Below are 24,403 nucleotides of genomic sequence, written 5' to 3'. Positions count from 1 at the left end.
CTATTTGTAGTAATAAGCTAGAATATAGCCTGCAGTGGATACTTTGGAATAGGTGAAAGTTTCCTTCAAATAATCCTGGAAGCCATCACTGAATCCACATATATACAAGAAATTATAGATCTCAGAAAAAGGTATTACAAAGATTTTAATTAAATGTGCTCAGGAGATATTATTCAAGTACCATGACACTGAAAGGTTTCAAGTAACAACCACTACTGTGTGACAAGGCTGAGGGATTAAAACTATCTTTTTTAAACTTAGGCAGTGTTTGTTTCTGATACATGACAACTCTCAAACAAATCTTCAACAAAGACCTGAAATAACCCTAAAAATAAAGTCACTTTTTGCCTACTTATTTGCCTCTTAAATTATGTTTAAAACCAATAAACTCCAACTGATAACTCAGACTCTCAAAAGGGCATCAAAGGAGAAGGCTGAGGAGAGATACTTCTGATGTAATCAGTTTGCACCACTGTAAAAATAACCCCCCTACAAACAGTGATGTGTTTATTCAACACAGCTATCTCAGCCTTAGGAGCATCTGCCCTGCACGAGCTGGCACCACACTGGCACAACAGGGGCCTGAGCCCAAACTGCCTTTTTGAATGTGACTGCAATGCCAATGATGAAATATATGTTCCTACTTGCATAAGAGAAATTTAATCCTCACTGCAGCTGCAAATGCTTGGGCAACTCCACTTCTGCGCCTTATATAAAATCTTTGTAATAAACCACCTAAAACTTAACTTCACCTTAAATTTCAGCAAAAACTGAAGAGTATATCACACACATGCACACACATTTCTTTCCATCTGAAACACCAAGATCAGCACTTCTCTGTTCTGCTACAAAGCTGTGCAGCCAACAGAATAAGAGCTCTTTGAAGCTCTTATGGGCAGAACACTTCTGCCAAAACATCACCCAACTAATCAGTGAGTTTATTGAACTTTCCTCTCCATTTCCCTAAGGTGGTTTTGGCTGTGAATTCATCCTTGCAACACATTCCTGAGCCACTGTGAAGGTCCTTGTTCCAAGCTTGGAGAGGTTGCCAAGGACCAAGTGTCTTAAGTGAAACCCTCCTTTGCAAGATGGAACTGAACCAGCACAGGGCAAAAATCCTGGCCAAGCGGAGTTACAGCTCCATGAGCATAAAAAGAGAGCAGACTGCCACAAGTTACAGCACAGCATCTGTGAGTGGTCTACAAACAGCCACAAACCTCTGGAAGCTTCCAAAACTTACACAATCTCCTTTATGCTGCCTCATGTTTACATTATAGAGCAAATATTGTCAACTCTGAATTAGCTACAAACAAGGAGCTGAAGTCAAACAGAGATTAGTTTTGACTACTTGGCCTCATATCAAGTTTCTGCTTTTTGTTTAGTTTGTTGCATTCAAAAAGATTACACAGCTGTCAAAAAAACTCAACAATGTAACAGTTCTTCCTATAAACAAAATTAGGCAGCAGGCATCTCACTCACCACACAAGAAGGAGCTGAAAACTGTGTATAAAAACATACTACAACAGTGTGATCTGAGTGTTAAAATAGCCAACAGCAGCATAATGAATAAAACCAGAATGAACACACTTAGAATCAAAGACTACCTCCAGTTAGAGAGGACCCACCCATAAGGCTCAAGTCCAAGTCCCTGCTCCTCACAGAACCACCTAAAACTAAACCATATGCCAACAGTGTTGTTCACACCCCAATGAACTGGAGAACAAGCTGTGATTAGTAACACAGAGAACAGAATTTTTAAAAAGATACTCTTTTAAGTAGCTGAATAGTAGAAAAGTACTTTGAATTATGCTCTCAAGATCTGTCAGACTAATATTTTCTTTTCATTACAAGATTGTGTATAACTGTTGATTTGTCCATAACTGGCAAGTTCAATACTAAAACTAGAGCAGAGTCTTTGCAAGTGGCACACATTTAAAAGCATGAAAAGCCAGCAAGCTGTTTACTGAAACACACACAGTGCCTTGAGAAACAGAGTTCCAGTTCATTCAGGAAAAAATGTGTTGGTTTTAGGGATGATCACGGATTTTTGTTAGTGGTTGTATCCTGTAATCACAGCTAATAGAATCAGAACAGTTTGATTTGTTGTGGGTTTGAACTTTGCTTCAGCTGCAGGACCAACCACACAAACATGAAGAGCATTACACTACAGCAGGTGTAGCCTTTCAGCCACAGCCCATCCTGCATCCAGAGCACAGACTGGAACTAATTTAAAAAATATAATTAAATCAGTTCTTAATAACTCCTATCAGTAAAACCTTCAAAATCATAGCAAGGAGGGAGTTTGAAAATTATCACACTGTCTGTGGGATTTTACGCACAGCCTCCAGTGACTGAGCTCTCCCAAACTCAGGCATCACATTTGACTCACAGTGCTTAGGCAGAGTTCCAGCACACACACTGCAAAATCAGATAATGACTGCAACGTGTTAACAGGAAAATTTACAATAGACACAGCATGTTTTTCAAAGTCCCACTAAGGAATAAATTTGCAATTCTATCAGCCTTGATAAATTCTGGGTTATTACAGTCAAACCTTTGCTTACAACTTTTTCTGTTTCTATCTGCAAGGGTTACATGTTTCCATTGCTAGCACAATAACATGAAATAAAACACTACCACAGCAAGTCTTAGGTATGTAACAACTTATCTAACTGGGTGCAGGTAAAGTGTCTAACTCTTCTACTGGTCTAATTAGTGTCCAAACTCCATTTGTATATTCATATCACTCTGTAAGAACTGAAGGAACACAAAGATGATATGCCAGGAAAAAAACACCCCATCAGCTCACAGCCCTGCTCCTAGCAAGGACAAATGACTGGTTTCCTTCCATGAAATTGCAAGGAAATACAGATAACTACAAAATACTCATTTACCCAATCTAAATAGTTAAATTCTAGTTTAAACTCCATTGCTGCTGTTTGCTTGCTTACCCATCTGAAATAACCAAAAGAAAAGAGCAAATTCAGAAGAGACTGAGGTACACTCTAGAAACCCACCAACAAAAAAATTCCAACAGTCATAGCTGTGTTTCTCCTTCTTTCTGAAAGCACAGCTCTGAAATGCAAATTTTATTACGTGCATCCAATCACCAAATACAAATTACAAGTATTTTTCACAACGCCTGCAATATTGCTACAAATAAAGTAAAGCATTATAACCTCACCTCCTAAAGCATACAGCAACTCTAAAGCTTGCACCATCGACTGTGCAGGGGGTGGCTGTGAAGAGAAAATGTGCATTCATTCAAGTTATCAGCATAGAACATGAGTTTAGCATAGAACATGAGTTTATAGATCTTCCTCTTTTGCAAAATCCTTAACAACCTACTCTGTGCTGCAAAATGAACAAAGAGCTCTCACACTCCTCTTTCTTCATAAATTCAGTGCAATGGGACTGCAGTTACAATCCTACAGAACCTCACGGTTTGTCTTTTTAAGACTTTCCTGACTTCTCAACAATTTAAACATCAAACTCTGGAACACAAATCATTGTTTCTGAGTGGTCACACACCTTATTTGCACTATTGGCTCCCAGGACCGCACTTTGCTGCCTGACAGGGGACAACGAGCTGCACTTTCCAAACCAGCAGGGCAATGGTGAATGGCTCTGTGGGCTATCCCCAGCTCATGCCTGATCTCTCTTCAGCCCAAGGAAAGGTGACAGCCTTCAGAGCCTGGGACTCACCGAGAGGAAGGGGAACCTGAGCACGTTGTCAATCCCCAAAGCCTTGAGCTGCAGGATGACAGGGGCCAGGTTACTGCGCTGCATCTCCGGCACCGTGGACTTGGGCAGCTTCTCAAAGTCCTCCTCTGTGGGGGGAGAAAAACACAGCTGGGAACTGAGCTTCATCTCCCATTCTGTGCAGTCACCACGACAGAATCACACCCATTTCAAGTTTAAATCACCACAAATGGATTCTTGACAGGTGAAAGATCATCTCTATCCCAAAGATGATCTTTCTCCAATTATTGTATTACATTATTTTTATTTAAATAGAAATTCAATGGTTTTGGCTACAATTTTGATTTTGTAGTTCACCCATCCACGTTTCAATTTGAAATGTTACAAATTCTTCACAGAAATCTGGAAATGTTTTGTTTCACTTCTGTTTAATGTTTTTGTCAGAAAATAAAAGGCAGAGTGCAATACTATAAAAAAAGCATATTTTTAAACAGATGTGGAAAAATTTCAAAGCAGCATGCCTTCAGTCCAAAAACACTATTTTTGTAACTACTCAAACGGTCTAAAATATATATTTTAAATAAAGATTAAGGATGGAAAAACAATTTATTTAACAATGCCTTTTTAAAATCACATTTACTATAAAGTCCAAGTCTGGAAAAATACTGAATGTAACTATAAAATCTTCCACTAACCAACTGCTCCGAAGTAAAAAAAAAGCACATTCTACATTATTTTCACCCAAACTATTTTCATTTCTACACAACCCTTTTCTATCTCAAACCTTCCCTAGCACAAAGACAGTGCTGTTTCTCTGCTGTTGTTCACTCTGTGCACTTTCTTCATTTCTATTTTTTCCTCCTTTAAAACATTTCTTAAAGCACTCCCTAGACCAGCTCTTGAGCACACAAAAATATCTTCAGTGTAGTCATGGTTTCTCCAGTAAAACACTCACAAAGCTATGTAAGCTTGGGATATTGTGTAGCATATATTGTCTCCTGATTTTTACTGGATACATAAAATTCTGAGCATAAACCATGGCTTGGTTTAATGTGGCAACTGCTGGCAAGCACATACACATTTGAAAGCAAAGTGCTTCATCTCCAACATCTCAGAGCTCCAGTAAAACTAGAGGGGACCTGAAGCCCATCAGCAATGGGAGTGTTCAGCTGCAAAGCCTTTTCTCATTAAGCAGCTGAGAACAGACACTTTGATTGCAGCTCTCTGGACAGCATAAGGTAGCCAAAAGATTTATTTATAACAGTAAATTTTGTGCACTGTCAGGGTCATTGATTCAAGGGAAGCATTTGGGGTTGGCAGCTATTCCTAGGAAAAAAAGAGACATGAAGTTTTTTCTGAGTTACCTAAAGGATTTCCAGAGCCCTTTTGTTAAATGCAAGGTCAATAAAGACTTCAGTCAGAGAAGAGAGCTTATAAATCTGGTAAGTATTACAAGCTGAAACTGCTCAGAAACCAAAATCTTTAAAGAACAAACTTCTTAATAAGCTCGCCACTTTTAAGAGTTGCATTAACATTTCGTGTTTGCAACTGCTGACTCTGCCCCATTTGTGCTTCTGATTCACAAAAAAGATTGAGTTCCTAGCACCTAGCACATAAGAATGAGGTATTTCTAAACAAGCCATAGGAACAACTGTGGGAATCTGAAAAACAGAAACTTCCACAGATTCTAAAGAGTTTGATTTATAACCTTAGAAGAAGCTTAAATTGATGTAAAAATACAATACACAGACACTAAATAAAAAAATCATAAACTTATGTTTCTATAGTTGTAAGTAAGAATATACCTTAGGTAAGTGAGAGACTGTATGGATAAGACAGTGAAGGGTTTATAATGTAGGGGTGAGGTTATATAGATTATATAATTATAAATATGTAGTGTGGAGGTTATACAGAATAAGCTAAGAGTTTAGAAGTTATAATAGAAACGTGTATACATACAACAGCAGCCTATTAGACAAAAGTATCTGCAGTGCAGTAGAAGTAAAAGTGATAAGTTAAAAAAACAAAATAAACCTTATAACATCTGTCCATTATACTAGAAAGTTATATATTACCTTGTAACAAAGAAACTTGTGACTACTCTTGAACTATAACCAGCTACTTACTCTCATAAATCTCAAAACCTCTAAAACTAATATTTATCTAAACAATGAATCGTTCTTAACCCAAAAGCAATCCCACTCCTTCATGACTAACAGCAACAATGATAAACAACTGTTACAGTGCGCTCGGGCTGTGCTTTTCCCCATTTCCAGGGGCCCCTGTGACTGATCAGATAAGTGTCCCCTCCTTCCTGCCTGATGGGGTTGGTGGAGAGCCAGAGAAGCCCTCCCTGTCCAGAGCCTAGATAAGGCCATGACCCTTCCTGTTCATTCTCTTTCCCCCCGGATCTCATGGAATAAAGAAGCTGAACAACCACATCGGGGTGAGAGCCTCTTTTGAATCTTTGCCCATCTCCTGATGTTCCTCCCCTCAAGGCCTCATATCTCTAGGCTAGCATAATAGTTTAGGGGCTGAGAGAAGTAGAAGCATCAAACAACAAAGGAACATATTGTTCTTTCTGAATGAACAAACAGAGCCTTTTCTCCTTACTCTCACACCACTAACATGTCAATGCTGACCTGTGTAGAGCCGGAAGCACTTCCCGGAGCGGCTGCGGCCGGCGCGGCCCGCCCGCTGCTTGGCCGAGGCTTTGGACACGGGCACCACCACCAGACACTCGATGGCCGTCTTGGGGTTGTAGGCACGCAGCTTCACAAAGCCACAGTCGATGACAAAGGCGATGCCGTGCACCGTGATGGAGGTCTCAGCAATGTTGGTGGCAACGATCACCTGCAGGCACAGGCAGAGAGGATCCTGTGAGCTCCCCGGGCTCATCAGCCAAGGAGAGGCCTCAGCAGCACAAAATGACACAGTACAAACAGCAGAAGGAGCTGTCAGCTTGAAATAAGCCCAGTTTGCACAGCAGTTCTCACAGCTTCACAATCACTTTCTTATTCAAATTTATTCTCTCTTCATAAAAGAAGAGCTTGGCAGTGTTTGCAGAGAAAAAGATTGACTGTAAATCAAGTGTTCTTATGTAGCAAACTAAGAATGTTTTCTTTCTGCTTCTCAGTTACACAGAATTATTCTTTGCACTAGAATGAGGTGGGGGATAGGAGGGGAACAGAGTTCCACATTCAGCACTCCTGCAGGGATTCACTTATATATGTATGTCCTAAAATAATAAAAAATAATTGTTCCCAGACAACAGTGGGAAATCTAATATTTATTTCACCTGAAATTAAAAAGTAAATTTTGAAAGTTAACTGACTAATGTCATATCCCAGAGCGAGGTATTTATATTAAATGTTCTTCAATGGCAGATGAACAGTTTCACTTGTCAAACCCTAGTAGATACAAGAATTACAAGTCACCTTGGTGAAGTTTTGTCAGCTTATTTCAGCCCCAACACAGGCTCTGCATAAGCAGAAAGCACTAATCACACCCAATTATATACTTCTGTGACATTAAATGTCCAAACAAGACTTGCAGAAGTCAAAACAAAGCTTTTTTTTCCACTAAAATCAAGTAAGCTTGAACTTGTTCCTTAGATGAAAATATAGCACTTACCCACTCTGTCACTATTTTTTCTACTACTGCTGGAAAACAGCCATGAACATTTCAATCACAAAAAGAAAGAAAAAAGTAAAAGCAAAGGAGTTCAGAGTGTAAGAAGCTGCAACTGAATGAAGACAAATGCAAAGTTGTATGGAGACACTTAAAACTTGCAGAGTTGATGAGGCAGGAAGGAAAGTTGGAACTGACATGTGATCAAAGATGAAAAAGGAAGCCAGGGAACATGTTCTTGGTTCCCAGTTTGAAAGCTGACAGCATTGATGGGAGATGCAGAAAGCCTCCCTGAAAGCAGCATTTGCAATAGTCCCGTGATGTGAAGCTGATAAATGCAACCTGTGTGCTGCAGACACCCTTCTGGGTGGTGGAAGTGGAGACAGACACAAGAGCTCACCTTCCTGACAGTGTGAGGGACTCTCTCAAACACTTTGAGCTGCTCAGGAGAAGGCAGCCCAGCGTACATGGGCAGAACACGGAGGTGCTTTTTCATCCCGGTGCGGGCGAGGGCTCGAGCCTGTTCTATGAGCATGGAAACAACAGTCTCCACTTCCTCCTGCAGCCAGAGCAGCACAGGGCACACAGTGAGAGGCTGCACTTTAACAGCACATTCCTGTCACCTAGATACAGAAACTGCACCAAATAATACCATTGCAATTGTCCCAACTCCAGGATTTTGACTAGCTCATTCCATGCTGTAATATTCTTAAGATAAATTGCTAATAAATAAAGCTTTATATACATGTTTGTGTTCACTGTTATTTGAGTCAATGCCATACCACAAACACATGAGCAAAATCATGGGGAGGGACTGAACCAAGCTTAGGAGGAAGTTTGGTTTTTCCTGTCTATCTCAACTGGTGAGAGCAAAATGGGAGCCAAAATATTTTGGCAGAGCAGAATGCTGTGGGCCTGGACTGGGAATGGCACAGGAACAGCACTGACACCTCTTGCTCAACTTCATATTTAATCTCAGCTGTGGCATCTCACTCTTAAAGACAGAAAACAAAATGTTCAAACATTGCTTCATGAAATACCGAATTCATTATTCCAAACTTAAATCAATAAAGAGGATGAGGAATTGCTTTCGAAAATATGTAAGATGTTATTGAAGCTCTTCAAGGTAGCTCCTCACTGGAGAAATTAGTTGCCTCCCATTTGCTCTTCCCAACTGCAAAGTGAGCTGACAAGCATAAATAGAACAGAAGAGACCAGTACATTTTGATCTCATAGCAATTTGTTTTTCTGTCAAACACTTCAGATGTTAAGCCTAACAAATGGAAATTCCATTTGCCTTAATTATTAATGATGACTCACTGTCAATTTAACAATTGGGTATGTGTGACTTGCACCAGCAAATCACACAGAATTCCACTCACTAACAAGGCTGAGAAAACACAGCATTAAATGGCAAAAACTATCATCCACCACTAGCTTTGATAAATTCAGGCCATGTATTGTCTTCATATCTTTGGGACTGGCCTAGTTTTGCTCCCATCAATAGAGAAATGTTTGTCATCTTTACTGAGAATAAAGTAAGCAAAACTAAGGAAAGCCTCAGGAGACTGATGCAGCTTTAAAAAGCTCACAATATAGCACTGTAAAGAAAAAAAATCACTTATGTCTATACCTGTCCAGTTAAAAATGCCAGTATATCACCATCATTCTCCATCTGGTGAATTTTCATTGTTGTTTCCACAGTTGATTTTATATAGTCAGGAACAGGGCTATGGGGAGAGAAAACAGCAGAGACATGAGCAGAAAAATAGGTACAGACTCTTCCCCTCTAGCAGGGACAAACAGAGCAGCTCTGGGACACCAGAGCTCTAACCTAGACAAAATGATAGCACAGTTGCACAGTCTCACTACTGCCAAGACCAGACAGGAACACACCTCTGTAGGTAAAAGATGTCCACTGGAAACGTCCTCCCCTCAACAGTGAGGATCACACTGGTGTCTTTGCTGGGGTCACCGGTATCATTTTGATTAAAGAAATCCCTGAATTTCTACATTAAAATAAAAACAAACACTTTCAGTTTGACATTTCAAGGTATGGAGAAAAAAACCTAAGGAAACAAAGAAGTTAAATTGCTATTACTTGGATGTTTACTTCATCAATTTGACAGTGCCAATTAAAAAATGTGAAAGTTTGATTTTGTTGCCTTCTGTTCTGTCTGGGGTTCAGGCATTTAGCACAAATAGTGTTGCAATATCTCATTACATTGAGAAGTAAAAACAGGAAAGGAAAATAAAATTAATTATATCAGCTGCTACAATTGGAAAAAGAAGATAAGGAAACTTTTAACTGGAAGTTAAATCTATCAAATTAGCAAAGTCATAGCCAAGAAGAACTTAGACATAATTGTGCAACAAGGTTTATGTAGGGATTGCATTTTCTTACCCATTTTTGGGTGAGTGAGTAAATTTTACAGCCCTTACTGAACACCAAGATCTCACTTTGTAAAAGCAGAGTCAGGCATGATTTATGAAAATTTTTGATTTATGTGTTGTGAGACACCTTCATAAATTTAGATCTATTGTCATGAAGTATTTTCAATAAATAACAGCTAAAGATGGAATTTAAGAACCTATATAATTCATCTTAACTTTTATGAGCATTGTAGAGATAACCATCAACTCTCTGCATTAAACAAAAAGCTTTATATAGTTACACCAATCATTTTGCTCATATTAACTCATTTTAAATTAACTGTCATCTATTTGAAATGTGGTTTCTGGCATTCTGGCAGTTAGAATATTACCTTGTAATGTACAGAATATCCAGCAGTGCAAACACTACCAAAGCACAGCACACTTCCAACATTCATGGCATATGGTATCTATCACTAAAGGAAATCTCTGTGTGCCCACACCTTCAGTGCCACTTGTAAGCTCTCACCACCACATCTCATAAAGGACAGAGCAGTCAGGAAAAGTGGAAAAGAGCATGATATAGGAGATGGAATAGCTGTCATATGAGGAGAGACTGAAAAGGCTCTGCTTGGGGAGCACAAGGTTGAGAAGACACAGCTGAGGTTTACAGAATCAAAGGTGACAAAGTAAATGCAAAACTGGTTTTGGGGGTGTTTTGTTTTTTTTTTTTAACAGTACAAGAACTGGGAGATCCTTGATGAAGCTAACAGGTCTGAAAGAATTAGACCAAATGCTTCATTATACAGCAGATGGCAAACTCCTGAAAATTACGCATGGTGTCCTGAAGACTTGCAGATTCAAAGACAAATGAACAAACAGCAGGTCCATAAACACATAGTAGAGGGAAACAGCAGGAAGGTGCTGACTAATATCTGTACTACAACTGCTGCAGGTGCTGAGGCAGCTCAGGCTGAACAGACCCACAGCAGGTGCACAGGCTCACATGTTCTCCCTAAAAAGCATCTCCTGTTGCTGCTGCTACAAGCACAACACAGGGCTGGGTGAAACACTGCTCAGCTCTAAGAGCGTTCCTCTTTTCCTACTCAAAATTAAATTCATGATGCTTGTACTGAGCTTATGTAAGTGTCCACAGGTCACAAGTCAATCAGGGGTCTAGTAAGATCTCATTGAAATTAAATCTATTAATTTATCACTTATTTTTACTTGTCTATAGTTGCCTCAGATTATTTCTGTCAGCAAAACTGAGCTAAATGCCCCTTAATAAATTAAGCCAAGAGAACACATTTTTATAAAGAATACAAATAAGGAGAAAAAAATATATTAATACATAAAAAGCAGATTCATATTTAAACTCACATCCAAAACAGTTTGCTATTAGAACATGAAAACAAAAAAGAGCAACTGAACTACAGCAGATCTTTTCCTGAAACCACTCAGGCAGTACAGAGGATAAGCTGTACATGAATAGCAGTGGAGCTGTCACCTAATGTCACCTCATTTCAACCCAAATCTCTGAGCTGTACCTCTGCATCCAAGGTGGCTGAAGCCACGATCAGGCGAAGATCCCCACGCTTCTTCTGAACCTGGGAGAGAGACCAACAACATCCTGAGTTAAAACTGCTTTCTGAAATACATGACTAGAACCAAGATTTAGAGAATCCACATTAGCAGAAACCTCTCTGTAGAACAACTTTAAACTACAAGACAGTTGATGAATGAAGCAACCATATCAACCCACAGGTCTAAGAACCCAATGACTGTTTGGAGTTTTATGTAATTATTTTAAGGGCATTCAGTCAGTTATTTTAATTTACTCTTGATTTCTGGTGGGAGTCAGACCTTTAATAGGCTGAAAGTCAACAACAAGATCCTATCAGATCACTTCACATGATCAGCAGCAGCAGAATCAACAGTGTATTTTTGGAACTATCAGCTAAGGAGACATTTCAGCATCAGAGGAAAGAAACAGAGGATTCTCAATGTCAGATGACCAAAGTAAATAGCTGGGTATGTACAATGGACTGCAGGATAAATGAGGAAACAGCAATCATGCTCCCTAAATGAGGAAGCAGCAATCGTACTCCCCTCAATTACCAGCCATCACGATCAGAGGTTGAATGAAAAGGATGGAAATTAAAATAGTTACAGAGAGCTGTATTAAAATTACCAAACTAAAATTTCAGAATTACAGTGAATTAAAAAAAAATTACCTTTTTTAGTAAGCCAATGGCAATGTCTGTATAAAGAGTCCTTTCATGAGCTTCATCCAGCATGAGTACACTGTGAAAAAGGCAGAAAGGTATGGTTTCAGAAATTACATCACTGACACTAGAATTAGTGTTTCCCTGTCTTCTAGAAACACCATTTTTTGAAATCTGCAGCTGGACTTTTACTGTTCACAGACACTCACAGAACTGGGGAAGTTCAAAATGCTTGGAGCAGTGAAGCAGGGAGAAAAATGTACCTGGCATCACATGGGACATACACACTGTTCTCTATTCAGGCTAGTTTTTGGAAAGGAGTAGAAGAAAACAAGTCTATGTTTATTGTACTGCACAGGTTTTTTGGATATCAGAATACAGTATCAGAAAAGCCTGTTTGTTGTTGATTTTTTTATTAGTATAAGGAAGAAAAAATAATTTAAAATTAGGAAATAAAACAATTCAGACTCCATAAGGCCCCCTTAGCTTTTGTCTCAAAACTACAGCATCAAATCTTGTTGTTTTTGGTGTTGCAATGATCAACTAACAATATGTTGTTGATAAAACAATGCTGTTTTTACAACCTAAAGAAGTCAGAGTTCTACAATAATTTTCACTTTTCGCTCCTTAATTTATAAAATCCATTAATAATTTATAAAAACTGCTATCATAATAGCTTGAAAAAAACAGATTTTTACCAAATTGCACTTCAGAAAGCATTCATTCTACAATTTTCTTACCTGTATCTTGTTAATAAAGGATCAGCCATCATTTCCCTCACGAGCATACCATCAGTTAGAAACTAGAAGTGAATGAAAAAAAAAAAGTCAAAAAACATCCTTATCATATAGTCTCCACTAACTGTAACTTTTATAAATGTTTTTCTAGGATTTTGCCTTTTGCCTAAATGTTTCCTGGCCTTTAATTTTCTAATGATCTATCAAATTAGATTGTGATTGCAACTGTGGCCTTGAACTAAGCAAAAATTGATGACAAAACCCTCCAAATTTTCAACTCTAAATGAATAATCATGCTTAAAAAATAAAATTCAGCTCTATTTAATGAAAAAATATCTCCATTTCTTTCACTGTAAAAGAAACACCAACACAAAGCAAATTGTCTCATTCATCATCACTGCTATTCCAGCACAACTAAAGCAAATCCTCTTCTGCAGAACACAAACAACACTAATATTGCTCAGAGCACTGAAAAACATCTGCAAAGTTGCTATTTAATACACCAAATTATCTCTCAGCCAACTCATCTTGGGTTTTATCTCTGCTTTTAATCAAAATCTATTGTTAGGGGAGGATACTTTTAATCTGTGATTCACTGCAGCCTTTCCCTATGACTCTGAGTGACCCATAGCTCACACCAGTGCTATACCAACAGCTGGCCATACCCTGAAACTGTTTTCTAGATTTAAAATGGTGCTTGTCAGACTATCAGAATAGAACAGGTATTCATTTTATTAATGTTTGGATTGACACAGCCATTTCAAGCAGAATTCTGGAGTACCCACCTGGGAAACTGAAATGCTACCTATTCTCTTGAGTGAGCATCACAAGGTTCTCATTAATTTAGCAAAAGTACTTGAAGAGTTTCAACTAATCCCTTCAGAGTAACCACAGACTGTTGGTGTTTCACCTTAATTCTTGTAGCCTGTGGGTCTGTGCAGTCATCAAACCGGATACAATATCCAACCTCATGTCCCAGCACTGCACCTCTCTCATCAGCAACTCGGCCTGCAACCTGAGAAAAGAGATCCTCATAAGCAACAAACAGCTCAGCACACTTCAGCCTTGTGTCATTACAAACTACAAAGACATCTAAAGACACAATAAAACTCCACAATACATTAATTAGTCCCTGTAGAATTCGAACCACAAGTTAGTGCCAGTTATTTGAGTGACACTCCAGCCTATACCTACAGGCAGTGAATTCATTATTTCAGTTGGAATCTTATCACCCCATCACTCTGAGCCCAAGAATTTAGGATAATTGTCAATCTTGGTAAAGCAAGCAAAAGTTCAGGAATTTCTAAACTATGCTTTGTATCTTTGCAGCTGCCTATATTTGTTTCTAACAACCCCCATGCTCTAGATGGGAGTACAGATAAGTCACTATTAAAATAAACTATAATTTTCAGTTCAGGACAAAGCAATAAATCATCAGTTATATTTCTCATTTCCAGTAACAGCCACAGTCCAGGCAGTCTGCAACAACAGCCTCAAAGAAAAACCTGCTGTGTCCATGTACTAAGCCTGAATGGGATAATCTTTCTATTTTAGGCTTAAAAATGACGCATTAAGACATGAAAGGGAAAAGAAAAGTGAGTTTGCTGTGAGAAATCATTGCAGCACTCACAACATATTCTGTAGAACTTGTGCTCTGTCAGCTGGATGCCCTGTGAAGGAGAAAAGGGAGGACACTGCAGGCAGACTGCCCAAAGCACAAGATGTAGAGCACTGCTAGAGCCTGTCCCCTTAACCAGGCTGGGTCTGGTCAAGGAATGCTGGATTCTACAGTATTTACCAAGGGAGATGCTGGTGTGTTGCAGATACCATTCATTATATTATGGACAACAGGCAAAATGAGGGTTATAAAATGGCACCACAGCTCTCTGTAAAAAAAGAATGCTGCAGCAGAAACTCCACCCAAATCAGTGCCTGGCAGCAGTTGTGAAGACAAAGGAGCAGTGGATGATTTCTGTGCATGCTGCTACCAGAGAGAAGTCATTGCCCTCAGCATCTCCCTTTCTCCCTCACAGCACATCCAGATGATGTTATGCTCTCCAAGACAAAATATGTATATGCAAATATTTCTCACAATAAAACTGTTTCTTCCTCTGCCTGTCATTTTTACAAGAGGAAACCAAAAAAAAACCCACCCCATAAAAACAATAAAAAACAAACACAGAAAAAAAATATTAAAAACCTAGTTATTAATTGCTAGAAAGAGGTACACAACCTCTTGTTTCTTCCAGAGGCTGCATAACTATACGCAGATTTACATCACTCTTTCACCTTGTGAAAGAAGTTGAGGGTCACACAAGCACAGTTCTAGTCCTGAGTCAATCACAGCTCAGCCCTAATTTTCACACACAGTTCTGCTGACATCAGTCAATTTCACTTCAAAGCTTCTACATCTGCAATTCTGGAATGCTGGAATTTTCGGCCAGACTCACTAATCAGGTTGAATTCGGTGTGTAACCCCAGCAGCTCTTAGAGAAAGACAAGCAGAAACACCTATTCATTCAGGAGCTCGTGCAGATTCCTGCTATTCAGCAAAACCTGCTGCTGAACTGGAGGTTATAATGCCAACAGACTGGGAAGATGGGGACACTCACTGAAACAGCAGCGACCCGACGAGGCTGTGTCACCCCAACAACTCTTCCTTCAGCTGTCCAGCCAGCTTCTGCCAGGTACTGCAAACAACAGTGGGGATAAGAGAGACACTGGTCATGCTGTGCTTACACCGAGGTGTTACTTCCTCACACTTTGTGTTTTTACCTGGTTCTGCTCAATATTCCATGTAAAATCCCCTTAGGGACTACCTGATTTTACCAACCTAAACAGACACTTACTTGTGGAATCTGCGTTGATTTCCCACATCCTGTTTCCCCAATAATCACCAGAGTCTGGTAGTTCTCCACTAGGTAAAGTATGTGATTTCTTAGCTGAAAGAGAAGATGACATTTAAACATAAAAAGCAGATTGTACAAAAATAAGAAGACAATTAAAATTACAATATTTACGTATCTGGCAGACACTGTAACTTCTTGTTACATGGAGTTCACTGCCAAAAAATAAACAGTCCTTTAAAATCTACAAATGACATGTACTGCATATAGTAAATAACACCCATCAACAAAGCCCTTAGAACTATCAGCTACAGTTGCCAAACAGGACAATAAATTCCAACAAACAGAGCAGAGCCATAAAATTAAACCAAAAAAACCCACAAGAACCAGTCATCATACAACACATTTAATACATCAAAAAGAACTCCTGTACCTTAAAAACAGGCAGCTTTTGCCTTTGCTGTTCAATGGAGAGGGAAGCATAAGGGTTGTAGATGACAGTCACAGCGCTGCTCTCAGCAGGGCTCTGCCTCTCCTCGGAGACACTGACACCAGGACCTTCTGAGCCTACACAACAGGAGTGAATTTTAACTGGAACAACACACTTCTGCCTGGTGTATCACAATACAGCCAAAATAAGTATGTTTCATACAAATACGAATCATGGGTGGCAGCATATTAAAAATAAACAAACAAGTTTTCTGTGAAAGCAATCGAAATATTACCTAACAATAAAAAAGGGATATGCCCCTTGCTTCAGTTCTGAACTTACCTCAGGAACTGAAACTTGATTTATTCCTGCTGCAAATTATCACAAAACTACTGACAACTGAAACTGTGCAACCACGCAAGTGAACTAGGGACAGAAACTCATCTCAATAACAGAATGGGTCATCTCCAGCTGCAGATTCAACCAGGAAAGTCTGAGAGCAAAAAGAATTCCCCTGTTTTGTAGGATTGCCTTGCTTGCACTTCTCCCCTGTTAAAAGGTTAGTCCTTTTTAGAACTGTCAAGCAGTTCTAGCACAAATCAACAATTACCATCATTGTTTCCAAGGTGCTTCTCCACTGAGCTGCTCTCCCTGGTGTAAACCAAGGTTATTCCTACCCATGGCCAAGATTTTGCTCCTCCCTCGGAGCTCCTTGGGATTGCCCTGCACACTTCATATCCCCTCGAGACCCCTGCAAAGGGCAGCACACCCACCCCACAAACCAACCACTCCATCCCCTGTCCTGCCACCCCATAGCGGGCAGCACCCCGCTGGAGCCACAAACACCCCTGGGCTTTGGCAGTGAGGGGACAGCCATTTCCCCTCATTCAATCTTCAAGCTTGGAAAACACCTTCAAGATCATCCAGCACAACCATCACCCCTGCAGCACCACTGTAATCCCTAAACCACATCGCCCAGCACCAGATTCAGACGCCTCTTAAAAACCCTCAGGGATGGTGACTCCATCACCTCCCCGGGCGAATTATTCCAATGCCTGACCACCGGAACAGGAAAATAAAAATTTATAACATCTAACGGGAATCTCCCGTGTCTCAGTTTAAGGCTATTTCCCCCGGTTCGCTGGCGGCAGACACGGCAGAAGGGACCGGCTCGCACCTCAGCGCAGCCTCCTGTCAGGGAGTTGTAGGAGCGATGAGGTCACCCCTAAGCCTCCTCTTCTGGAGACTGAGCAAGCCCAGCCGCCCCCGCCGCCCCCCGTAAGACACATTCTCGAATCCTTCCGAGCCTTGCTGCCCTTCACTGTAAATGCGCCAGCGACCCCAGAGAGCCGAGCGGGGCAGCGCCGCACCCCTCACCGCCAGGCAGCTCGGAGCTCTGTCCCCCACACCCCTCCCCACGGCCAGCAGGGCTCCACTCCCCGCGGCCAGCCCGCGGCGGGGCTCCGTGCCCCGCACGCCCCACATCCCGCACCCCACAGCCCTCACCCGGCTTCCAAAACTTCACCGGCCCCACGGGCGCCGCCATCTTGGGGTGAGAGGGCGGCGGAAGCGGCGCCCACGTGACGCGGCCCGCGTTGCCGTGGAGACCGCGGCCCCCGAGCCCGGAGCGCTCTGCGCCGGTTCCGTGTGCACTGCTTCCCTCTGCACCGCTTCCCTCTGCACCGCTTCCTTATGTTCTCTGCCCTCCTTCCCTCTGCACCGCTTCCCTGTGCACTGCTTCCCTCTGCACCGCTTCCCTCTGTTCTCTGCCCTCCTTCCCTGTGCACCGCTTCCCTCTGCACTGCTTCCCTCTGCACTGCTTCCCTCTGCACCGCTTCCCTCTGCACCGCTTCCTTCTGCACTGCTTCCCTCTGTTCTCTGCCCTCCTTCCCTCTGCACCGCTTCCCTCTGCACTGCTTCCCTCTGCACTGCTTCCCTCTGCACCGCTTCCTTCTGCACTGCTTCGTTCTGTTCTCTGCCCTCCTTCCCTCTGCACTGCTTCCCTCTGCACCGCTTCCCTCTGCACTGCTTCCCTCTGCACCGCTTCCTTCTGTTCTCTGCCCTCCTTCCCTCTGCACTGCTTCCCTCTGCACTGCTTCCCTCTGCACCGCTTCCTTCTGTTCTCTGCCCTCCTTCCCTCTGCACTGCTTCCCTCTGCACTGCTTCCTTCTGTTCTCTGCCCTCCTTCCCTCTGCACTGCTTCCCTGTGCACCGCTTCCCTGTGCACTGCTTCCCTCTGTTCTCTGCCCTCCTTCCCTCTGCACCGCTTCCCTCTGCACCGCTTCCCTCTGTTCTCTGCCCTCCTTCCCTCTGCACCGCTTCCTTCTGCACTGCTTCCTTATGTTCTCTGCCCTCCTTCCCTCTGCACTGCTTCCTTCTGTTCTCTGCCCTCCTTCCCTGTGCCCTCCTTCCCTCTGCACTGCTTCCTTCTGTTCTCTGCCCTCCTTCCCTCTGCACTGCTTCCCTCTGCACTGCTTCCTTCTATTCTCTGCCCTCCTTCCCTGTGCACTGCATCCCTCTGTTCTCTGCCCTCCTTCCCTCTGCACTGCTTCCTTATGTTCTCTGCCCTCCTTCCCTCTGCACTGCTTCCTTCTATTCTCTGCCCTCCTTCCCTGTGCCCTTCTTCCCTCTGCACTGCTTTCCTCTGCCCTTCTTCCTTCTGTTCTCTGCCCTCCTTCCATCCGCCCTCCTTCCCTGTGCCCTTCTTCCCGCTGCACTTCCTTCTTCTGCCCTTCTTCTTCCCTTTTTCTTCCCTCTGCCCTTCTTCCTTCTGTCCTTCCTTCTTCCCTCTGCCCTTCTTCTTCCTGCTGCCCTTCCTTCTTCCCTCTGCCCGCTGCCCTTCCTTCTTCCCTCTGCCTTTCCCTCTGCCATTCCTTCTTCCCAGTGCCCATCTTCCATCTGCCCTTCTTTCTTCCCTGTGCCCTTCCTTCTTCTCACTGCCCTTCTTCCTCCCGCTGCCCTTCTTCGCTCAACCCTTCCTCCTTCCCTGTGCCCTCCTTCCCTGTGCCCTCCTTCCCTCCCCCAGCAGAGCTTTGCAACCAGGACACCCCACGTTGCTGTGACCCTAACCAGCACCTCGTGTCCAGCAAATCGCGGCGCGGGCTGGCACCAGGAGTGGTGGCTGTGAGGGAGTGAGGCACAAACTGGCATCGGCTGAGGCCCTGGCACAGGTGCCCAGAGCAGCCCTGGCTGCCCCTGGATCCCTGGCACTGTCCAAGGCCAGGCTGGATGGGCTGGGAGCAGCCTGGGACTGTGGAAGGTCCCAGGGGTTAGGATGAGATCCGCTTTAAGGTCTTTTCCAACCCTACCCATTCTATGGTCACCTGGGGGAGCACATAGGATTTAAATGTGTCTAAAGATCACTGCCCAAAAGCCCCTGCTCATTAATTAATTAGAGCTGATTCCTTCTCCAGTGGAGGATGGCTCCACACTACCCAACCATAGCTGCTGCACTTTACACCAGGCAGCTGAAGGACAAGAAAGAAAATCATCACAGTAATAGTGAACAGACACAGCTGTGCCCCACCACGGGCTGCTCACAGCCTGATTAAACCACAAACACATCCATGAAAGCCCGTGGAAGTCACTATTGAATCAAACTTAATGTAGGCTTTGAGTTAACTAAGTAGAAGCTAAAGGAAATACAAAATATAGAAAACCCAAACTGTTTCTAGTAAGTTTATTAATATTGTCATATATTCATGCTTATGTGAAAGTAAAAATCAAATCACATCCTATATTCTTAAAACTTCCCACGCTAGCAGTGCAGTTATGGTGATTAACACAAACTCAACCCTTTACCTCCATGGTCACTTGTTATGCTGAGTAATAACCACATGTAAAAGAGGTTATTAAGTTATAATTATGATGTTCTTAAAGTTCTAACTATATGTTTCAATGTACTTTTGATATTAAGTTCACACTATCAAAAAAAAAACCACAACTCAGTATTTTTTATCACCGATATATTAGTAATTGTTAAGAAAAAAATCCCACATGGAAAGACCTGCCTATTAAAATAATTAGATGAATAACAAAATGGAGAAGCTATGCTTGAGAAAATATATACATATAATTATTATGAAAATAAGACTGCACAAACAGTATTTTGCATAGATTCCAACACTGTATGGGGTTTGCCTTTATGGAAAATATAGCTAAGAATAAAAATACATATTTCAAACCTCTTTACATCTGGATAGCAGTTAATAGTACAAAGCTATAAACTATTGAATATTTACAGATTAGGAGGCCAGAATGATTACAATTCCATTATGTCAGTGCAGAAGAAAGAGGGCCCAGATTAGTTGCATACTAATTAGTAGATTTCTCCAGTGTCCATTTTTGCAACCTTACATTTCTGTAAGATCCATCTGTCGTTTCATGTCACCTTGCTGCTGTTTAGCTGAAACCCATGCAAAATTCCCCTGCCAAGTTTTTACCTTCCCCTCTGAAGCCCAGAACCCACAAGACACTCACATAAGCACATATCTGAGTATTTTTCAGTAGAAGAGCCACAAGAACAATTGATAAATGGTAAACCTTTGTTTTTTGACTAATGAGCATCTGCATTGGCTGGAACTTCAGTACCTCAATGTGCAGCTGTTTGGGAGGATAGCTTATTCATTTGAGGGTGTTTTTTTTCCCCCTCCAGAAATGAATGGATTAAAAACAATAATAAAAAAAATTGAGCTTCCAAGAGACCTGAAAAAATGGTTCTGTTGCTGGCTTCTGTGTCATTGCATTTCTGGTGGAATTAGGGCTTTTGTGAAGAGGAAGAAGCTTCACAGATGTCAGATCTACTCAGCTTTTCCCAGAAGACCAGACAGCAGCAGTGACCACAAAGATAAGAAGTCTGTCTGGTAATGCCAAGGAATTGGTCTCATTTGGCTTTCCTACAAACATAGTGGGTAGTTTAGAATATTATCACTTGCACACATTCATTGCATGATGTCCAACAATCCAAACAGTCTAATATAATGGCCATTTGAAATTCAGTCACTGCAAAAGCCTTATTTGCTAACACATTAGCTTGTTCTGCCTGCCAGCAAAGTTTGTATGAAGAATATTGTATGAAAAAAATATGCAACATTGGAGGAGTAGTAGTGTGGTACTGACCTACTGATTTCTAGATTAGGGTTACTCCTGGTTTGTGTCATGAACCAGTTGGTGGAGAGTTTGTACAAGACCAAGACTGATTTCAGAGCCTGCTTTCATCTTCAAACAGACTTTCAAGCAATATGAATTTCAATACCTGGATTTCTTAAAAAAAAGAAAGGGTTGAGCTACTGAGCTATGACACTGCCAACCCATCAGCTTAAAATATGCATGAACAGGTTGAGAACTGAAAATTTAACAGGATAGTAGAAGTCAATACTGGCTTTATAGTATTCTTCAAACAAAGCCACAAGTCCAGTTTCACTTTCTGTCAGTCTGAGGTTTCTTTCCCAGCTGCCCTGACAAACACACTGCAAGACAGCGCTGGACAGGGATGGACAAAGGTGGTTCCTGAGCTTCTGCTGCTTGCTCTGCATGGACATGCAGTTCATCTCTCTATGATCCAGTGTGGCCTCATAACCAGGGAGCCATTCCTCTTAGTCAGCGGGGGAGAGGTGTGCATCGTGTTATTTGGGGTGTACACGGCCTCCCTGGAGGCGTGCAGCCAGCTTCTCTTCCTCTTCAGATCTCCTACAAATGCTCTCAGATACAAAAATTCCATTCTCAGGAAGTGTTCCCTGGTCATGTCTCTGGAAGCCACTGTTATCCTGAACAGCTGGTCCCACACCCTGTTCTTCTTGCAGCTAGAAAACTCTTTGAGGTTGATAGGCTTTGACCGTGAATGAAGCATCCGAAATTCCACATCAAAGTGCGCAACTGCAGGGCCTGACAGGATCAAAATGTTACTGCTGTTCAGCTTCCCATCTGTCCATGTAAAACTAGCAAAGGAAGAGTGAGAAAATGATGAGTTAATTCAAAACAATCAGTAAAGAAAGTATTCACTAGAAATTCTCCTCATCACATTTAGTTATGTTGTTCTTAGAAGCCAACTGATGAGCAGTGAGCTCTTTAAAGGATAAATGTTGGTCATAAAATCTGATAAGGAAAGCAATTCTTCAGCATTGCTGTTTTTCCTTTCCATGGAGAGAAATCAGATAAAGCAAGAGAAAGAAATTGGCACTTGCCTGTAGGAGCCTGTTGTCACTCTAATGCCATCAATTAACATGAACTTTTCACGGGCTTTTCCAATGATTTTGGTGCCTGACCTGGTGCAGTATGTGCTCCCTGTGATAATCCGAACCCTCATCAACTGTTAAAGACACGGCAAGAGTCAGGTGGACTGCAAAGTTCAGTGATTGCATTTAAAGGAGTAACACAGCAACAACCATCCCTGATGAGCTGCACACTGGCACAAGAGCCAGTGAGGATTTTGTCTTGTTTTTGTAGGCAAAGAGGTGGCATTAAGGAGCAAACCCACAAACTGTCTGTGCAGAACGGGACTGTGAAAATTCCTGTCACCTAATCATCAGGATCCAAATTCCACAGACTCCTATGAACTTGCTTCTTCCTTCAGCCTTCAAAGCCTCAGCGAGCCCCAACAACTCCAGTCATGCTTTGGGAACTGGACATTCCTCCTGCATTTCCTTGAACATTCAATTAGTATTTGTGCTCAGAAAGCAGCTGTAACATTCAATTACAAAGGTTTCAGATTTTCTATTTTCTATTGCTCTCTTATGTAAGAATGGTTAAATCTTCCAAGATAGAACTGGATCTACATAAAACCCATTTTAAGTTGTGGCAGCAGGTGTAATAGTTTCTTCTTTTTACAGCTTAAAGATTACAGCCCTACCCCTATAAATATGACAAGGCTCACCTTTTCCTCCTCAAGGTCAACTCCCAGATCCTTGCACATTTTTAAAAAGTGGGAAAATGAAGACTGATCTAGAAGGATGTACACTTTAACTTGCCGTTGGCTACAGGCTTCCAAGAGGTCTGTGAAGATATCAGTGTCTGTGAAGGAATCCATAACCAGGGCAATCATCTGAAACAAGTATCAGAAGAAACCACTAGGCTGTTTCCACAGCATCAGAAAGGAGATAGCACATGAGAAACTTGAGTTTCAAATTAAATACTCTCTCCTGCCTTTTTTTCATGTGGTTATGGAACATGGTACAGCAGTCTTCTGTGATAAAGAGTATTCTTCTTCACCCTGAGATAGAAGTAGACCCCTGTATTTGCCCTGTGTTAGGCAAATTTGATCTCTGCCTAAACAGGAGAGGTTTTTTTCTTGAGAACAGATGTCTTTTCCTCAAAAGCATTGCCAGAAGAAAAAGTTGAGCTTACTTCCAATACTACAATTTTCCACTATTTCAACTTATCAAATATAGAAAGAAACAGTAAGAAAACCCCAAACAAACAGTGTCTGACTGCTCTTTATATCTTAGATCTCTGTTTAAGATAAAAGTCAGGTTTGTCTTCACATTATTCAGACTCTCATATTTCAAGTCAAGATCTGAATAAAACATCCCTTGAAAGCCAGCTCCTACCCCCTGCAGATTTTCCCCATGGACTGCACCCCAGGATTTGCCGTGGATCCTCCGCAGGATGGGGAAGCAACGGCAATTTCAGAGACCTGGGGATGAGCACTCCGCACTTAGCGCTCACGGGCGCCAACCGCGAGGGAACTCGGCGGCGCCGAGAGCCCGGACTCGGCTTTCAGCAGTATGGGGGGTGAAAAAGCTGACAAATGATGAACTTGATTTAAAACCAAAAGGGGTTGGGAAAGACATAAAGCAATACGAAACAGCGGAGTAATTAAAACCGGGAGGTTATACAGAGCAAGCGAAGCGGGGCAGGACGAGGCGGTCCCGGGCCGCCGCGCAGCGGGAGCGGGCGCTGCCGGCACTCACCTGCCGGGCGGAGCGGATCTGGCGCCGCACCGCCTCCTTGCAGCCGTAGATGCTGTCCCCGCAGCCGGGCTGGAAATGCGCCTCCACCCGCGTCAGCCCGCGGAAGGCGCCGCTGGCGAAGCCCGGCCAGCCCAGCTCCAGCGCCGGCGGCTCCAGGTCCGAGCGCTCGGGGAAGTAGGTGAGCGACGAGGCGTCCAGCGAGGCGCCGGCCGAGCGCTCGGCCGCCGGCTCCGGGCCCGCGGCGGGCGGCAGCGCGGCCCGAGCGATGTCCTGCACCTCGGGCTCCGACAGGAAGGGCGGCAGCTGCTCCCGCCGCAGGAAAGCCCGCAGCGCCTCGGGGCCGCCCACCACCAGCTCCTCCAGCGCCAGCCGCTGCGCCTCGCTGTACGGCCCGGCCGGCGGCGGCCAGCGCCCCGAGCCCTCCTCCAGACACTGCGACGCGCTGGCCATGGCCGGAGCGCCCCGGCGCTGCCCGGCTCTTTATCGCGCTCCGCCGCCGCCTCCCGCCCCGCCCGCCCACGGCACAGTCGCGGGTGGCACAGCCCGCAGCCTT

At 42.8% G+C, this 24,403-nt stretch overlaps 2 protein-coding genes across 3 annotated transcripts in view; both read right to left on the bottom strand.

The window, feature by feature from the left end:
• DHX35 (DEAH-box helicase 35) overlaps nucleotides 1–17,497 on the bottom strand; it is a 28,823-nt gene extending 11,326 nt beyond the window's left edge. For both annotated transcript variants that reach the window (XM_021527847.3, XM_077787029.2), the window contains exons 1-14: nucleotides 17,450–17,497; nucleotides 15,947–16,080; nucleotides 15,517–15,609; nucleotides 15,280–15,357; nucleotides 13,578–13,682; nucleotides 12,671–12,732; nucleotides 11,940–12,009; nucleotides 11,253–11,312; nucleotides 9,229–9,341; nucleotides 8,966–9,062; nucleotides 7,733–7,891; nucleotides 6,345–6,555; nucleotides 3,706–3,830; nucleotides 3,185–3,239 (exon numbers count right to left, since the gene is read on the bottom strand). In XM_021527847.3, coding sequence (XP_021383522.3) covers nucleotides 3,185–3,239; nucleotides 3,706–3,830; nucleotides 6,345–6,555; nucleotides 7,733–7,891; nucleotides 8,966–9,062; nucleotides 9,229–9,341; nucleotides 11,253–11,312; nucleotides 11,940–12,009; nucleotides 12,671–12,732; nucleotides 13,578–13,682; nucleotides 15,280–15,357; nucleotides 15,517–15,609; nucleotides 15,947–16,080; nucleotides 17,450–17,489 — 1,402 coding nt within the window. In that variant the 5' untranslated portion in view covers nucleotides 17,490–17,497. The remainder of the gene's footprint in view (nucleotides 1–3,184; nucleotides 3,240–3,705; nucleotides 3,831–6,344; nucleotides 6,556–7,732; nucleotides 7,892–8,965; nucleotides 9,063–9,228; nucleotides 9,342–11,252; nucleotides 11,313–11,939; nucleotides 12,010–12,670; nucleotides 12,733–13,577; nucleotides 13,683–15,279; nucleotides 15,358–15,516; nucleotides 15,610–15,946; nucleotides 16,081–17,449) is intronic.
• A 2,110-nt stretch (nucleotides 17,498–19,607) lies between these two features.
• Nucleotides 19,608–24,323, bottom strand: LOC110469294 (protein FAM83D-B-like). Its single transcript, XM_021527890.4, has 4 exons — nucleotides 23,851–24,323; nucleotides 22,815–22,982; nucleotides 22,126–22,250; nucleotides 19,608–21,879 (listed from the first exon to the last, which is right to left on the bottom strand). The coding sequence occupies exons 1-4, from the start codon at nucleotides 24,298–24,300 to the stop codon at nucleotides 21,489–21,491; spliced, it is 1,134 nt and encodes a 377-aa protein (XP_021383565.3). The 5' UTR covers nucleotides 24,301–24,323; the 3' UTR covers nucleotides 19,608–21,488.
• Nucleotides 24,324–24,403: the final 80 nt, after the last annotated feature.

Source organism: Lonchura striata, chromosome 20 (assembly GCF_050655825.1).
Source record: "Lonchura striata isolate lonStrDom1 chromosome 20, ASM5065582v1, whole genome shotgun sequence".
In the NCBI taxonomy this organism is placed as follows: Eukaryota; Metazoa; Chordata; class Aves; order Passeriformes; family Estrildidae; genus Lonchura; species Lonchura striata.
The sequence above is the reverse complement of the archived record's forward strand: the minus strand, read 5'-3'. Positions and strand labels throughout refer to the sequence as shown.

Bases quoted from the DNA above. Each gene is read 5' to 3' on its own strand.
- LOC110469294 (XM_021527890.4), bottom strand. From the start codon at position 24,300: ATGGCCAGCGCGTCGCAGTGTCTGGAGGAGGGCTCGGGGCGCTGGCCG. The intron at 22,983-23,850 runs GTGAGTGCCGGC...TACTTGTTTCAG, and splicing joins AGATCCGCTCCGCCCGGCAG to ATGATTGCCCTGGTTATGGA. The intron at 22,251-22,814 runs GTGAGCCTTGTC...TGTCTTTAACAG, and splicing joins TTGACCTTGAGGAGGAAAAG to TTGATGAGGGTTCGGATTAT.